The 16,951-nt window shown below is 34.4% G+C and overlaps 1 protein-coding gene across 1 annotated transcript in view; it reads right to left on the bottom strand.

Annotated features, from left to right (window-relative positions):
- Positions 1-48: 48 nt before the first annotated feature.
- Positions 49-16,951, bottom strand: part of LOC137655069 (uncharacterized) — a 20,892-nt gene continuing 3,989 nt past the window's right edge. Inside the window, exons 4-8 of the mRNA XM_068388972.1 lie at positions 15,364-15,483; positions 14,666-14,820; positions 4,260-4,434; positions 2,807-2,956; positions 49-480 (exon numbers count right to left, since the gene is read on the bottom strand). Of these exons, the coding sequence (XP_068245073.1) occupies positions 163-480; positions 2,807-2,956; positions 4,260-4,434; positions 14,666-14,820; positions 15,364-15,483 (918 nt within the window). The 3' untranslated portion in view covers positions 49-162. The remainder of the gene's footprint in view (positions 481-2,806; positions 2,957-4,259; positions 4,435-14,665; positions 14,821-15,363; positions 15,484-16,951) is intronic.

Here is a 16,951-nt window from a genome sequence, read left to right as displayed (position 1 = left end):
ATATTGATTGCCTATTTCTTTCGGCAACTCTTATCTATGAATATTATTATAAGCTTTTAAAGATATGGCCACGTGCTAACTAGTGTTTACGTTCAGATCAAGGTTAGAAATTTCGCTGAAACTTATTGATGTATAATCCCTAGCATCTTTCTAAAATTTGTGTCAGATACTAATATAAAGATGTCTTGCCTGTGAACAAGTACTAATAGATATTAATGCATCCAGACCCTCCTCCAGAAATGTCCATCGGTTCCGTCCAAAGGGTTGATTACCGTAAACTTCTGTCCTGGCAATAGTATTGTTACTTAAGTATTTCCTTAGTTCCAGCATGATACCTGAATGATGGGTGCCCGAAACTCGTACCTCTGCCCCATTCAAAGAGAAGAAACGAGGTGAAGTACCATTGGGTATCAATCGGTATCTTTCTTTAGCGTTTGGAAAGCCGTGTGTGCGCATCTCGAAGTATAGATCTCTTGGTACCTTGTTGGTATGGAAAAATTAATCAATATTCATCATGGTGGCGTAGGCACTGCTTAGATATTACAACGATGGTTTTGGGTATTGCTTTAGTAAAAATATTTTTTTTTTTATGTCGAACAGGCTAACATAAGTCTCTTTTCATAGTTTATATATGGAAGTTCTATTTTATGGTTTTTACTGTTCTTAAAACATTTCATTTTAATTGTTCATTGCTTCTCACATTATATCATCTCCTGCTACGCCTATTAACGCAAAGAGCCTAGGTTAGATTTTGTTGAGCTTTTGATTCAACACTGCTCCGTTTATCATCTACTTACTATTGGAACCTAGGTATATATCTACTGTAGGCTCTAAAGCCTTTGAATATGCGGCCCCGTGGTTATACAATAAGCTCCCACTAGACCTCCGAAAGTCAAAATATTAGGCTTTCAAGAGGAAACTGGAGACTTTTTTGTTCTCGTGCTTCTATATTGTAGATTTAACAATAAACGAGCAATATGAGGTGTGAAATGTTGAATGCTTTCGAACGAACATGATAAAATGACTGTGGAGGTCCTTGTACAGAGTAGGGTTCCCGCTGTATAGGACCAGAAAAGCAACCCTTGAAATAAGTATGTAAAGTACTTCACGCTTCATAGTCCTCAACCATGTAGGCCTGGGTCTTCCAACTCTTCTAGTGCCTTGTGGAGCTAAGTTAAAAGGTTGTTGAACTAATCTCTCTTGGGGAGTGCGAAGAGCATGCCCAAACCATCTCCATCTATCCCTCACCATTATCTCATCCACATATGGCACTTAAGTAATCTCTTTTATGGTTTCATTTCTAATCCTGTCATACCATTTCTCTCCTAATAATCTTCTGAGGGCTTAGTTCTCAAACCTACTAAATCTATGGGAGATTGTTTCATTGTCATACCATGACTTATGTCCATACAGTAACACAGATCTCACCAAACTAATAAGCCTGATTTTTAAATGTAATTTCAGGCGATTTGATTTTCAAATTATACTTAACCTAGCTATTAACTGATTTGCGTTTTTCAATGTTTTACTAAACTCCAGTTCTAATGACCTTGTATTGGAAATCATTGGATTCTACCTCATTAATCCTTTCTCCTTTCAATGATATTTCATCTACCATTGCATATTCCCTTCTCCTCATCTCTGTCTTTCTTATGTTTATCTTGACCCCAACCTCGTGTGATATCTCATGCATTCAGGTAATCAAGCTTTGCAATTCCTTTGGTGTTATGCTAATAAGGATAGCATCATCCGCATACTCTAGGTCAACTAATTCCCTACTACCAATCCAATCTCCCATAGTTTATGTATTTTCTTATTTCCTTTCCTCACTGGGCTATTTTTCCGTGTTGGAGCCCTTAGGCTTATAAGCATCTTGCTTTTCCAACTAGGGTTGTAGCTTAGCTTGTGATGATAATAGTGATATTGTGATAAATTTTCTTTATTATGGGTTATTTTGCTTAAGTGTAGTGGTGAAATATCTTGGATATAAAAAAAGTTTATCTATAGGTTACAAGATGGAATGGGAATTTATATAGTCATTCATCTTGATGTATTTGGTACTAAATAGGTAATTTTTAATAAGGTGTCGCTTATTGTGGCCTATATTCCCTAAGTATAGCCTAGAATGTCTATAATACTTTATAGAATTTTATTTACAGGGTTTGTAATGAATTAGAAGAAAATGTTGAAATCTAAACGATATATTTAGTCAACCTTCCTAAGGTTTATTGTAATCTTTGAAGAAAATAACTGGATCTCTAATTATGTAGACTCTTTAGAGCTCTCGCTATTCTCTTTGCACTACAGGTTTCAGTAAAGCATTTGCCAAGGTTCTTTTTTAAGCTAATAATTTTTCTCCCTTTATCATTCAGAGGTACGTGGCGTTTATGCAATTTTTCATAATGTCTGCACCAGGGATTCCTTTTCATCTTCACCTATTAATTTCATTTGTAATTTTGCTTTTCATCTTCATCTACTAGTTTCAGTTATGTTTTTGTTTACGGGCATAACCAGGGTACGACAGAGAGAAAATTTTACATTTAAGTAAAGAAAAATAACTTGGCGGAGACAGGAGGATATGTTCCCTTGCTTGCCCTGTAAATTTTGTCGAAAATGGTAAACGCTAAATTGAAATTTTCAATCCACAGATAGCTACACATGTTTAAGAACCAGTAACAGAGTACATCACTAGCAATACTAATGGAATTAAAAGGTATGATTTGTACGAAGATAGGTAATGGCTTTACTTCAACCGACTACACTCCTAGCTGCATTTATGAATGTCAAATATGAAAGTTTTAAATACCTTGCAAACAGCGTAGAGCGACGACTCTTCACACTGGTCGTAGAATACCATGGGTTGGCGACCGTTGGGCTTGAAGTAAGCTCTGGCACAGGTGTGATTGTCAGACTGAACGCCCAGTACTATTGTCATGTCTGGATTGTCAGTTGCTGTCTTTCATAAGTAAGAAAGCTCATTATCAGTTTCATTTATGAAATTATATATAAAACTGACAAAAGTACCGTTCGACGTTATTGGCAATATTAGATAGATATTTTTCTTCAGTAGATGTAAACTGCATTTGATATACTTCCGAGGATTTGCTGGTAATTTTGTTTCTTAAGCATTTTTAGCATTTTTAGACTTAGTAGAGGTATATTTTAATTAGTATGAGGATCTTCATAAGGTATATTTAACTTTCTTTATATTTCATTTTACTTGTTGATTAGTGAACACTTAATCCTAATTTAACCTTTTCCCCGAGATGATTTAAATGGGTGATTTTTTTTTTTTTTTTTTTTTTTTTTTGCTGATAAAGTAATTAGTTCTATTTTATTATGTAAAATATAAAATACTTTCTGGCCAAAAGAACTGTGTGAAATATTTTTCGTCTTCAAATCATGTATCTGATGCTGCCAAATTTGATCTCGTGATCGGATAACATAATTCATGGGAATGAGGTATGGCACTGGAAAAACAAGGAGTGAATCATATAGCATGCAAACTGTCGTTGCAAAAACAATGTACACCATTTTAGTGTTTGGATTATTAGTCAATTTAAAACTAACCTACCTATTTATCTCTACCATTAATGAGCTTTGTTGCAATTGCTGGTTCTTCGCATAACCACCCATCTTTTAGTCATTTTAATGATTAGGAAGATGATAGTAACTCTTCCAAAATTAAATAGATTCAATTTAGAATAATTGTTCCGATCACGTGGTCACTCAGATGTCTTTTTCTTTGACTGTGCACAAGCCATGAGCGAGTTCCTCTTAGATATAAGTGAAATTTCTTAATTATATTTAAAAATGCATATACATGCAAAATGAAAAACACCACTATGTAATTATGTATTTATGACAAATCATGCTCAACATTTGTCAGTCACATAAACACACACACCCTTAGTATGTTACCCCAAGGCATTGAAAAGCAGGAATCTTTATGGGAGAACTTAGGTTTAAATATTAGAAGACAACTAGAGATTGTTAAATGTCCAGCGTAACTTTTAGGGGGGAAACTTCCATAACTTTTTTTTTTATGAACTTAAACTTAATTTCGTAACTCTCCTACAGGAAACTTTTATAATATAATATAGGTTACGTGAAACATCGTGTTGATTACCTAAAACCTCATCCACTAGCTTTACTCTACATTTTTATAGCCATGACCTTTGCTTATAGCATTTCGACATATTTTTTTTAGTCACCTTATAATTTGTATTCTTTTAGTTGCCTTATAATTCTGCTATTACCTTAAACATGGCATCCATGAACACCTGGTCGTTCATCGAGGGGATAGACCCCCTCATGATGTCACAGATTGCTCTGAGCTCGTTCCCGGTGTAGTACCCGTTGATCAAGATGTAGTCATGAGGCAATCGGGGCATGATCATGTCCGAGATCTTCTCTTTTTTTGTAACAAATCCTCTGTGGGGGGGGGGGGAGGCACATGCAGTTAGTGATTGTTAGATTGGTTTTTTTACGTATATATTTTTTAAATGCTCTAACTTAGAGTTCTTTAGGTCTAACACTTGAATAGTTTTAAGAAAATAATGACCATACTCAAGTAGGTAACAGAGTTATAAAAAAAAAGGCAAAGATTTAAGTAATAAAGATGACTGACAAACATATAATTTACGACATACCTAAAGAGAATGTACACTAGAAAATATCCCCTAGTGCAATTAATCAATGTCAAGCAGATTTTACTTTAAACATTGTATATAATCTAAAGTGCAATAAATTGGTATCAATTAGATTTTACTTTACATATAATGCTTTAAGTATTTCACAATCTAATCTTTACATCTCGAATTACCCTTGTCTGTAATAAATACTGGAGAAATCTCAATAATACACTAAAGTCAATTAGGTGCTGCTTTCAGACAAGGTTACTGGTCTGTATTATAATATTGGTTTCAATAAACAGATTACTACATTTCCAAAGTAACATCAGTGTGTACTAAACCCGGAGAAATCTCAATAGAATTCAATTACAGAAATACAAAAGACGTGTAGGGGCTACTTTCAGGCAAGAGCACTTTATATTATATAACTGGTTTCGATCAACAGATTAATACTTAACTTGACTTTAACAGCAGGTTACATAAAAGGATAGGCTTTGTGATAGACCGATTGACAAAAATATCAATTACAAAGTTTATTCAATAATAGAAATTATCAATAATTCATGCTAAAACTTGTAGTGGACCTAACTGGTACAGGAATAGACCAAACGACAAAATCATTGATCTATTGACTAACACTTGAAAAATGGCACTAGATTTAAACACTTCTAGTACTCATGATTAGAGCTAACAGAGGTCATAAAGAATACAAGTTTTGCGTGACGAGCATTCAATAGAGTGACCAAGAGCAAGGTCACCGTCTTTGATTGTTGTCTAGCCAGATTGTGCGTCTTTTCACAGCACCACCTCCTTATAAAACCCCTTTGGTTCGAGTTTTTATAACATCACGTGAGTTGTACCTCGTCCCAAAATGCTTCAAAATGCTTCATGTTAAGGATCTTTGTAAAATAATTTACATTTTCATAATGTTATCGGACGTAACTATATTTATTCTTATGTACTTAATAAAACTACATCCCTATTAAGTAGGAGGAAATATAATTTTGGAAGTGAGACTCATTTCAGATGACGTCACTTCCCTTATAAACATCACATCAATCTTCGAAAACCTTCCATGTCTTCAACAAAGCATGATTTTTTTGCATTAGATTTTTATGTTGTCACAATAGAAATTATGCATAAGTTTTCACGGCGCACATTTAGCTTTTGTACTTGATGCATCTAACTCATTGGTATTCACAATTACGTTACATTACTGTCATTTATGTACTGACATTTGTGTGACTGAATGGTTATATAAAAAGAACGTAATGTTAAAGATGATAAAAATTAATACTTTTATAAGGTACTTCTGGCATGTAGAAAGTGGCGGCGAATTTACATTGGCCTCTGGTGACGCAGGCAGAGCAGGTAGTAACGTAAGCTGGGCGACAAATTTTCATTGGCTAATGCACTGGCCAGGTGAGGCTGAGTCACCATCAGACTGTTGCTCCACTCACTGCTAGGCAATGGGTCGCCATACTATGTGTCGATGACTGCGCCTTGGTTGGTGGATGTGCTCGGCAGGATGATTTCCATTGTAGGCGGGCTGTTCTGATGCTGATCAGGGTCATCTTAATTTTGGTTTTCACGTTTGGTAGGGTTCATGTTCGGTCTTTGGATGTTAGTCCTTCGGCAGGAGGGGAGAAAGAACATCTCCTGCGATGTATTGAAAGGGGTTTCTCCCGTTATATGAAGAGGGCTTCTATTATTCTCAGCCATCTGATGTCAGGGGCACTGCCAATTATTTTGGTGCTATTAATAATCTCATCCCATCTGATGCTGTCATGAGATTGAAGGAAATGTTTTTTTATTTTATGGAGCCTTGCTGAACGTCGCAGAACAGTCGCTTGGACAGATGCATTGTAGTCATCCCTATGCATTCTGAAACTGGGCATTGGATGGAGTACACCACATTGGTCCGTCTAAGAAAGTTCTATATCATCGGGGCTGGGTTGTTTCTCAATTTGAGGGATTTCGTCTTGCTGTTTGATAGTAGATGGTTGGTTTAATCTTGGCATTTTCAGCCACAGGGGAGACGTGCTTTTTGACAATGTCCCTCACAGCTTTCTTATCTTTCAGGTGATCATTTTGCATATAACCTTTGTAGTAAAGGTTGATGGTCCTAGCTGTATTATTAGTCCCTGGCTCATCCTTCGACCAAGTGTCCATGGCTAGATAAATTTCCCAGTTAACTTTTTTGTTAATGACCATTGTTCACTAAGGCCTGGGAGTACGATCGAGTTCGGCATCAGTTTAGGGCCAAGAGGAGTAGTGGGAATGGGCCCTGCGGACATAGCCCTTGATGGTTGAAGCCTTATACCTGGCAGTCATTCACTATCTCTATTCATGTATAAGACAAGGTTGGTTGGCTTAATGTATAAAGTGGTATTGAAAATGGTGGAGGTGGGTGAAACCAGTACTTCAAGGGAGGGTAGCCGTCCATTGTTGCTGTGTTCCATCGTAAACTTAAGGGGACTACATTCCTCAAATGACCTACAAAGGGTCCCGATGTCCTGGGCAGAGGGAGCCATGACGAAGGTATCGTCTATGTATCTCGCATACAAGTCGGGTTGATGTATGCTTGAGAATACCCTCTTTTTGACAACGCCAAGTAGAAGTTGGCGAAGACTACACCAAGTGGAGAGACCATTGCCAAACCTTTCTGTATGTACACATGTCCTCTGTGGGTGGTAAATAGGCTCCTCTTTGTACATGTTTCAAGAAGGGTGCAAAGGACCACCTCAGAGATGTTCAAAGTAGGAGTAGATTGGTCCCTGTAGACTCCAGGATCAGGTCAATCTTTTACCCCAAAGGAACGTTTGTGAAGAGGGATTCCACACCTAGGGAAGCGGTGGTGACATTGCTGGTGGATTCCTGCAGAATACTCAAGAACTTAGCAGAGAGGCTACACTGTATTCCCTAGGTATAGATGGAATAAAGATGCTGTTGAGCCTTTTTGCCAGTTGGTAGGTAGGCATTGAACATTGTCTGATTATTGGTCATAGTGGGTTATTACTTACAAGTATTAAAGGCTAAAATCTCCAGCTATGGGGTGGAAGTAGATGGCATTGGTGGTTGCATTGAGGACTTCTATGGTACTATTAGACTCCCACTTGATTTCCTCTATAGGGTTATGGGAGAGTTTCTCAAATTTAAGAAGTCTTCTTGTATATGATCTAGCTTGAGATGGTAGTCCTCTGTAAAGTCCTTATGGGAACGGATAGCCAAATGAATGTTCTCAGGGTATGACTTCATCTTTGTGGTCACCGTTGGAGTCACTGTAGGTATCACTGCTCAGGTCTGTATCATCAGGGGTTTCAGTTTCTACTTTTAGGTAGCTAGGGTCTCATTGGATGCTCTCCCATTCCTCCTTCAGGTGGTTCTGATGCTCATAAGTATTCTTCCTTAGCAATTTTTAGTTGGTTAGTTGTCTCTGGAGGGTCCTCCTGTTAGCACTGGTCCATGGGTCCGCACATGCTGAGTGGTCTTGCAGCTTGAAATGTGTATATTTTGGTAGAAGACCCTCTTTAAGGTGCATATATATATATATATATATATATATATATATATATATATATATATATATATATATATATATATATATATATATATATATACATATATATACAGTATATATATACACACACACACATATATATATATATATATATATATATATATATATATATATACATATATATACAGTATATATATACACACACACACATATATATATATATATATATATATATATATATATATATATATATATATATATATATATATATATATATATATATATATATATATATATATATATATATATCACTATCACTCGTGATTTCAATCAATGTAAATATCAACCCCAATGGCATTTAATACCGAATTCTATCTTAGGAATATATATATCCACTGGAATTCTTTTTATGGTAATAGCTTCTGACCCTGCAGAGATTCGAACCCCTGCCTATTCAGACGAAAACCATGCCTGCGAGGACTCTACCAACATGGTTTTCGGCTGAATAAACAGGGGTTTGAATCTCTGCCGGGCCAGAAGCTATTTCCATGAAAAGAATTCCAATGGATATATATTCCCAAGATAGAATTTGGTATTAAATGGCATTGTGGTTGATCTATATATATATATATATATATATATATATATATATATATATATATATATATATATATATATATATATATATATATATATATATATATATATATATATATATATTATATAATATGTATATTATATATATATATATATATATATATATATATACATACATACATACATATATATATATATATATATATATATATATATATATATATATATATATATATATATATACTGTATGTATGTAAGGAGTTGCAATGGAGATCATTCAAATGTATACACCAACAACATACCATACTGAGGAATAAATAGAAACTTTTTATGAAGATCAGGAGATATCTATGAAAAGATTAAGGCTCAATTTACATATGTTTTGGGTGATTTCAGTGCTGAACAGGTCAAAAGAAGAGAGGATAATGAGAAGTATGTAAATTTAGAGTAGGCACAAGAAATGACAGAGAAGACATGATTGTAGAATTTACTGAAAGAAAAAATCTTAAAATCATGAACACCTTCTTTCATGAAAAAGGAACCTAGAAAATTGACGTGGAGAAACGAAACATGAAATAGATTTTATTTTCAGTCAAGCGATCATAGAATATTGAGAAACGAAATATGTTTAGATCTAAGGAGAGAGAGAAAAATTAATTTTAATAAAGAAAATAAACACTCCTATAATAAAAAGAATCTGACGAGTACTACATGATGAAATTGAAGCAAGTAAAGAAGAAATTAGCGGTAATTTAACAAAATTTATATTGGAATCAGTATAAGAGATAGATGGAAGCGTTCCTAAACAAGATCAAGGAAACCTATCAGAAAATACCAAAAACCTAATAAAGAAAAGATTTTAAATGAAGGTAAAATCCAAGAGAGATGAAATACAATTATCAGAACCATCCAAGATAATAAACAAATGAAAAACCCAAGATATTCGTGAACACAATCCGACCAAAATTGTGGAGTCACTAAAGTGAGGAAGAACCATCAAATTGATGGAAAGAAGACTTGGTAAAGAGCGCTAACAGATGTTTGCTTTAAAGGATGAAAATGGAAATATTGTCCAGAATAGAGATGGAGTGATAGAAATTGGAGAGGATGTCTATACAATGCTATACAATAGTGTAACTTCACCAATAGAAATAATGAAACACCTGAGCTGGTACTAACTGTAACAGTAGGAGAAGTAAAGAAAACATCAAAAGGTATTGAAAGAGGCAAAGCAGCTGGAGGAGATGGCCTAACACAGGGGTGGCCAACCTATGGCGCATGCGCCAACAGTGGCGCATTGCACGATTACAAGTGGCGCACTAAACCCCAGAGATAATAAAGGGAAAAAAACATGCCTGCTCATAAATAAAGAAAAATAATTATAATACTGATTTTCAGGAAAAAAAAATACAATGAGAATTTAAGTAACTTATAGCTAGAAGTGAGTTTTACTGAGATTTGTTCTAATCTAAAACAAATAATTTTCATTTGATTTTATTGTTCCGTTTGCATCTATTAGTCATCATCTTAAAACAATAATGCGTCACCATTATATACCTGAAGTGAAATACCATAAAAAGTTGCGTGAACACCTGAACAGCAGTTAATAACCGGGACATTTGTACAGGAGTTGTTCTATAAATGCGCACATATTATACTTGTCTGATGTTGAATCGTCAAGCAATAGCACTGGTTGCCATGTGGCACAATACAAAAAATTACGAGCCAGTTTAGAGTTGACGCTTGGAGTGTTACCTCGATGGATTCATAATTCAGCGTAGGTGAATAAGTGAACTCTTGCATTTTCAAAACTTACAAATATTATTGTATCTTATGAATCATATATTTTCGAGCACTTTAGTCGCCATCGTTTGTATATTATCATGTCTTTTTTTTGTATGTATTGTATATGAGCCTTCTCTGCGCAGTTTTTGGCGATAATAACAATAATCACCATATTTTCATGAAGTTTTTTTTTTTTCTCTCTCTCTCTCTCTCTCTCTCTCTCTCTCTCTCTCTCTCTCTCTCTCTCTCTCTCTCTCTCAACGAAATTATTTGTTTTCGATTCGATGATTTATGAAAAAAAAAATCATTTCTTTTTGGACATTCAGTAAGTTAAACCCTTTTTTTTTTTTTTTTTTTTTTTTTTTTTTTTTCAAGTGGTTTGCCTATCACAGTGAAAAAGAACATGAGCAAAAGAAAAGCAACAAGTGATAGCAAACGACAGTTTAATGAACTGTGGGAAAATGGATTCTTATTCATTGCAAGTCCTTCAGGAAAACCAATGTGTATTGTTTTTGAAAGCACTCTCTCAGATAACAGAAGACATGATCTTAGCAGGCACTATAAGAAACACCAAGTTGAAATAGAAGAAAAACAGAAGTTAGTGCCTGGATCTGTGTTACGGAAAGAATGTGGTCCAGAAAAAAGAGGATATGAAAAAGAGGCGAAATCTCCTTGTTAAGAGAGGTTGTGAAAGCCTGGCAATGCTTGAAGTATCCTACGAAATTACTTTTGTGTTGGCTAAAAAACATAAACCTTTCTCTGATGGTGAAGATATTGTTAAACCCTGTCTCCAAAAATTTGCAAAATGTGTTGGAGATAAAAGTATTGAAAGAAAGGTGAACGAAATAGCTCTTTCAAAGCAGTGCATTCAAAATGAAGTTAAAACTGTTTATCTCTCAGCTAAAAAACAAGGATTTGAGCCAGTTTCCACATTTAAAGGAACAAAGTGAATGTGCTGAAGATAATACCAACTTTACAAAAAACATTGAAAAAATCATATTACTGCAAGAGGCCTTTGATAGTCGTTTTAGTGATTTTTCTGAAAAAGATTGCATGCTTGCATTTATAAATCCCTTTTCACTTACTGAAAATAACATTCTGAAGATGCCTAGTAATATACAAATGGAACTTATTGATCTAAAAGCAAATTCAGTACTGAAGTGTAAATTCAATGAACTTTCCTCACTCCCAAGGCGATCATTACCGGGTGAACATTTTCCAGAACTGAGGAAATTTGCCCAAAGTTATGCCTGTCGTTTTGGAACAACATACAGATGCAAGCAAGCATTTTCTTCCATGAAAATGATGAAGAACAAACTGAGGTCGCGACTATCCGATTCAAATTTGAAGAACTGTTTGTTGCTCTCAGTTACTAATTTAACTCCTAATATTACAGATTTGGTGAAAGCAAAGCAAAATCAAAAGTCTCATTAAACCTAGTTATGTTTATTTTTCCTGCATGTGAAATTACTTTTTTTTTTTAACTGTTAATTATGTTCATATATTTTATTAGTATTTTCAGAAATAACTAATTAATGTTATCAATGTAAATTCAAACTGTCAATAAAGTAAGTACAGTTTACTTTGTATTTATGTTAAATCCTTTCCATTACAAATGCTACATCTGTCCACACTATCATATATATATATATATATATATATATATATATATATATATATATATATATATATATATATATATATATATATATATATATATATACATATATATATATATATATATATATATATATATATATATATATCAAATGATTGTATGTGTAACTGCCAAATATGTCAATATTCCCATACTTAAAGGATGTGGCGCATCTGAATTAGAAGTGAAAAAAATTGGTGCATGGGAAGCAAAAGGTTGGCCACCCCTGGCCTAACAATTGATTTGATGATAGATGGGGAAGATTCTATAAAGGTAAAACTCGCTGAACTCGGTAAAAAAATGTCTGTTCTATACTTACAGTTTGGAAAAACTTTATCATTATACTAATTCACAAAAAGGGACGTACTAAAGGCCTGAAATATTGTCGCCCAATAAGTTTAATCTCCATAGTATATAAGATATTTACAAAAATCATATTAGACCGAATAGAAAGCCCGCTAGATTTTAATTAACCAACAGAGCATGCAGGCTTTAAAAAAGAGTATTCAACTGAGATACTACCGCTAGAGAGTTATGTGTTCCTTTGACTGGTCAGACAGCACTACATTGGCTCCTCCTGTTTGGTTACGTTCATTTTCCCTTTGCCTACACAAACACCGAATAGTTTGGCCTATTCTTTACATATTCCCCTCTGTCCTCATACACCTCAAAACGCTGAGATTACCAAACAATTCTTCTTCACCCAAGGGGTTGAATACTGCACTGTAATTGTTAATTGTTCTGTAACTACTTTCCTCTCGGTAAGGGTATAGGAGAGACTTTAGATATGGTAAACTGCTCTTCTAGGTGAAGGACACTCCAAAATCAAACCACTGTTCTTTAGTTTTGGGTAGTGCCATAGCCTCTGTACCATGATCTTCCATGATACCCTTTTGCTTGAGGGTACACTCGGGCACACTATTTTATTTTGTTTCTCTTCCTCTTGTTTTGTTAAAGTTTATACAGGAAATATTTATTATTAATGCTGTTACTGTTGTTAAAATATTTCATTTTTCCTTGTTTCCTTTACTCACTAGGCTATTTTCCCTGTTGGGGCCCCTGTGCTTATAGCTTCCCGCTTTTCCAACAAGGATTGTAGCTTAGCAAATAATAATAACAATAATTAACCAGCCGATGGAAAAATCAACAGAGTATGGCAAACCACTATGTATGGCATTTATAAACTACGAAAAAGTTTTTGATTTTTCAAAACCTTTACAGTCATCAAAGCCCTTCAAAAACAAGGAATAAGTGATTTTTATGTTAGAACACTTGAAGATATCTATACAGGAAGTACAGCAATCCTAAAACTACATAAGGATACTGAGGAAATTCCGATTGAGAAAGTAGGTAGACAGAGAGACCACATCTCTCCCGAAGTATTCACAGCATTCCTAGAAAAAGTTTTTAAGAATTTAGTTTTGGAAAAAGTGGGAATTAGTATTAATGGGAATACCTTTACAACTTAAGATTGCCAGATGACATAGTTGTGTTTGGTGAATCATGGGAGGAATTACAAGAATTACAAAAGATGATAGAATATTTGAATAGAGAAAGCAAACATGTCGGACTGAAAATAAATATGAGTAAAACTAGGATAATGTTCAATGAAAATGTAGAGACGACAAATAAGAGTTGTGGATGAGCCTCTAAAGATTGTTAATGAATATACATAATTAGGACAGACAAAAAGCATTTCCCCTCCGACACGATGCCGAAATTAAAAGAATGAATTATTGGATTGAGAGCATTTGGTAAACAAAATGAGATTATAAAAAGTAAAATACCACATTCTTTCAAGATAAAAGCATGTAATGAGATGGTCCTACCAGTATTAACTAATGCATCAGAAACTTGGAGCCTTAGAACACAAGATAGTAACAACCCAAAGAGCTATGAAAAGAATAATGATGGGTGTAACACTAATAGACAGAAAAATAGCAATAGGGATACAAGAGCAAAACAAGTAGAGGATATTCTAACAACATGTAAGAAAAAGAAATAAACATGGGTCGGACATATGATGAGAATGACCGACAATAGATTGACATTAAGAATATTGCAAATGCTTTTCTGTTGAAGATGTTGACATAAGTCTCTTTTCCTACTTTATGAATAACTGGTCTCTTCTACCTATGTTACTGATTTTGAAATGTTTAGTTTTGCTATTGAAGCATCTTGCCTTTCCAATTACGATTCTAGCTTGGCTAGTAATAATGATATTGATAATAATCTACAAATTCACCTATCACCTCCGCTGTTATGTTTTTTTTTTTTCTGTAATTTCTATGATAAACAGTATTAATGATATGAATAGAATTTTTACATACGAATACTTAGTAATCTTTTATGATAAGATTAATAAAAGACTTCATACTACGTCTCAGAATAGTCACTCACAAGTGTAAATCGGTAATATTAGATTCTATAAATGAATCATTTTGAGAATATAGTCTTTCTAAATTAAATTACCTGCTTATGTCCGATTGATTGAATGGTTCGACGTACATCTCTGACTGATTTACAATGACAGAAGTTATAAACCTTGAGTCAAGTGCGAACACTTTCCATTCTCCGTTTGCTAGGTTATCCACCTCCAATTCTTCATTCCTGGCCAGTTTCTGTGTCTGTTGGACGGGAATTGGAAAAAAACATTGTAAAAAAAAAATAATCGGTAAGGCTTGAAAAGTTCATACTTTAATTTATTTTTCTAAATTTGCTTTTAATTTGTTTGTATGATTTTTGTTTATATATTGTGTATTGAATTATTATACATATATGGTTATGTATGCATACATATTTTATTTCTTGAACATTAAGCTATTCCTCCTACCAGGAGTTGGCTTTCAATAATAAGCGAAGTAAAGATAACTATTATTTCTTACTTAACGTGTGTATGTTATGCAGACTATTTGTCTTTCATCATTCTAAATTGATGTTGGTAATGAAAGTAAACAACGGGAATAAAATTATGTTTGAGAACAGGAAATGAAATATAATTTATAAACACAATAAAAGGGATATTTTATTCAAGTTTTATCAGTGCAAAAATTTTACAGGGATATGAATTTTGATTGAGTAGATCATGTCTCATGAATTGTCTCATTTAAAAGTGAAGTATACTACGTATGCTTATAACGTGCTTTGCAATTAAGTGTGATGTACTATACCTCTTCCTCGGTTAGTTTCCTTGGAGAGATGTGTGGAAGCGCCACGTATCCGGCGAATGTCTGAATAGCCTTGTCGTTGTAGTAGTGACTTGGTACTCCAATTGATACGTTATATGGACCCTGTGAACGCACGAAAATGTAAGGCGACCTGGATAAGGCCAATTAGGGTGGCTCTGTGGGTGTTCATCATGTATGTTATGGATAATGGACTTACATAATATAATTATATTTTTTGTTTTGAGATTTTTTTATCGGTATTATTGTTGTTGTTGTTGTTTTTGTTGTTGTTATCACTTATGGGTGATTTCAATTAAAATAGGTAATAAGACCACCACACACATGTGTAACAAGGCCAGTTTTCTCGTATGGCTGTCTTGCTTGTCTCGTCATTTCAACTCTTCTACACGGTTATAGAAATTTCACTAACACTTCTAGTAGGAAATTAAAACTTATAGATGTTAACAAAAGGAGATTGCGAGTCTGATGCACGCCCACTTACACGGTTTAGGGAATTTCAGCCAAACTTCCTACTAAGGTAGTCATCATCCATAGATGAGCATGAAGGAACACCGTTTTTCTCTGTCTGGCTGTCCTTCACTCTCCCTGCTGTCCTTCAATGAATCCCGTCGCTCTTATCCTGTCATTACAACACTTCAGCGCTTGACAAGATTTCAGCCAAATTTGATAGAAGGTAGACCATTATGTCTGTCACTGTATCTGTTACACTACTTTTGCCTTTGTAATTCATACATTTTAAGGTATTCAAGTTAAACTTATTACAAATGTAGAGCATCGTTCTTGGATGACATTCAAGACAGATCGTCCTTCTGTCCATGGATTTTACTAAAATTCAGATTTCCAGCATGCTTGCTTGTACAGACAATTAAATTTGATGTAGATTTGATAAGAGTCCTTGATAATATTTTTATCTTTAAACATTTTATAAAAACTCGTAGATCAAAGAATATATTTTTCATCATCTCAGAAATCAAGGTCATGTTGTTTTTGAATTGTGTGTATTTGTCTATTTAAACAACTTTGGCCTTGACTGAAACTGTTAAAATACGGTATGATAGATAGAAATTCCATATTTTACATTAACCTTCTTTCCCACCATTATCCCTATATGAAGGAGTCGGCTGCCAGGTACAATAGCATATAGCATACATCACCTTTGACTTAATTATAAATAGTCCAACTATAAGATTACAGTTTCCACAGTTATTGGCACAAAGTCTTTTGCTAAAAACAAGACTACAAGGCAGCAGTCTTCTATTAGCTGCTTTCTACAACACGTAGTGCCTGCGGTGGTAGTATTCTTTCACCCCTGCCACAAGGCACTATTTTATTTGGCATGGCTAGTAACCCCCTTTTGGTGAGACCAAAGGCAGTGGCCGTACGAAGTTAATATTATTATTATCAGTGTTTTCGAAGTTTTTTGCTGTTTTTTATTTGGTGTATTCTTCAACGGAGAGAGAGAGAGAGAGAGAGAGAGAGAGAGAGAGAGAGAGAGAGAGAGAGAGAGAGAGAGAGAGAGAGAGAGAGAGAGTGTGTGTGTGTGTGTGTGTGTGTTAGTAGACTACATGAA

The sequence above is a fragment of the Palaemon carinicauda genome, chromosome 16, assembly GCF_036898095.1.
Source record: "Palaemon carinicauda isolate YSFRI2023 chromosome 16, ASM3689809v2, whole genome shotgun sequence".
Classification (NCBI taxonomy): domain Eukaryota; kingdom Metazoa; phylum Arthropoda; class Malacostraca; order Decapoda; family Palaemonidae; genus Palaemon; species Palaemon carinicauda.
The sequence above is the reverse complement of the archived record's forward strand: the minus strand, read 5'-3'. Positions and strand labels throughout refer to the sequence as shown.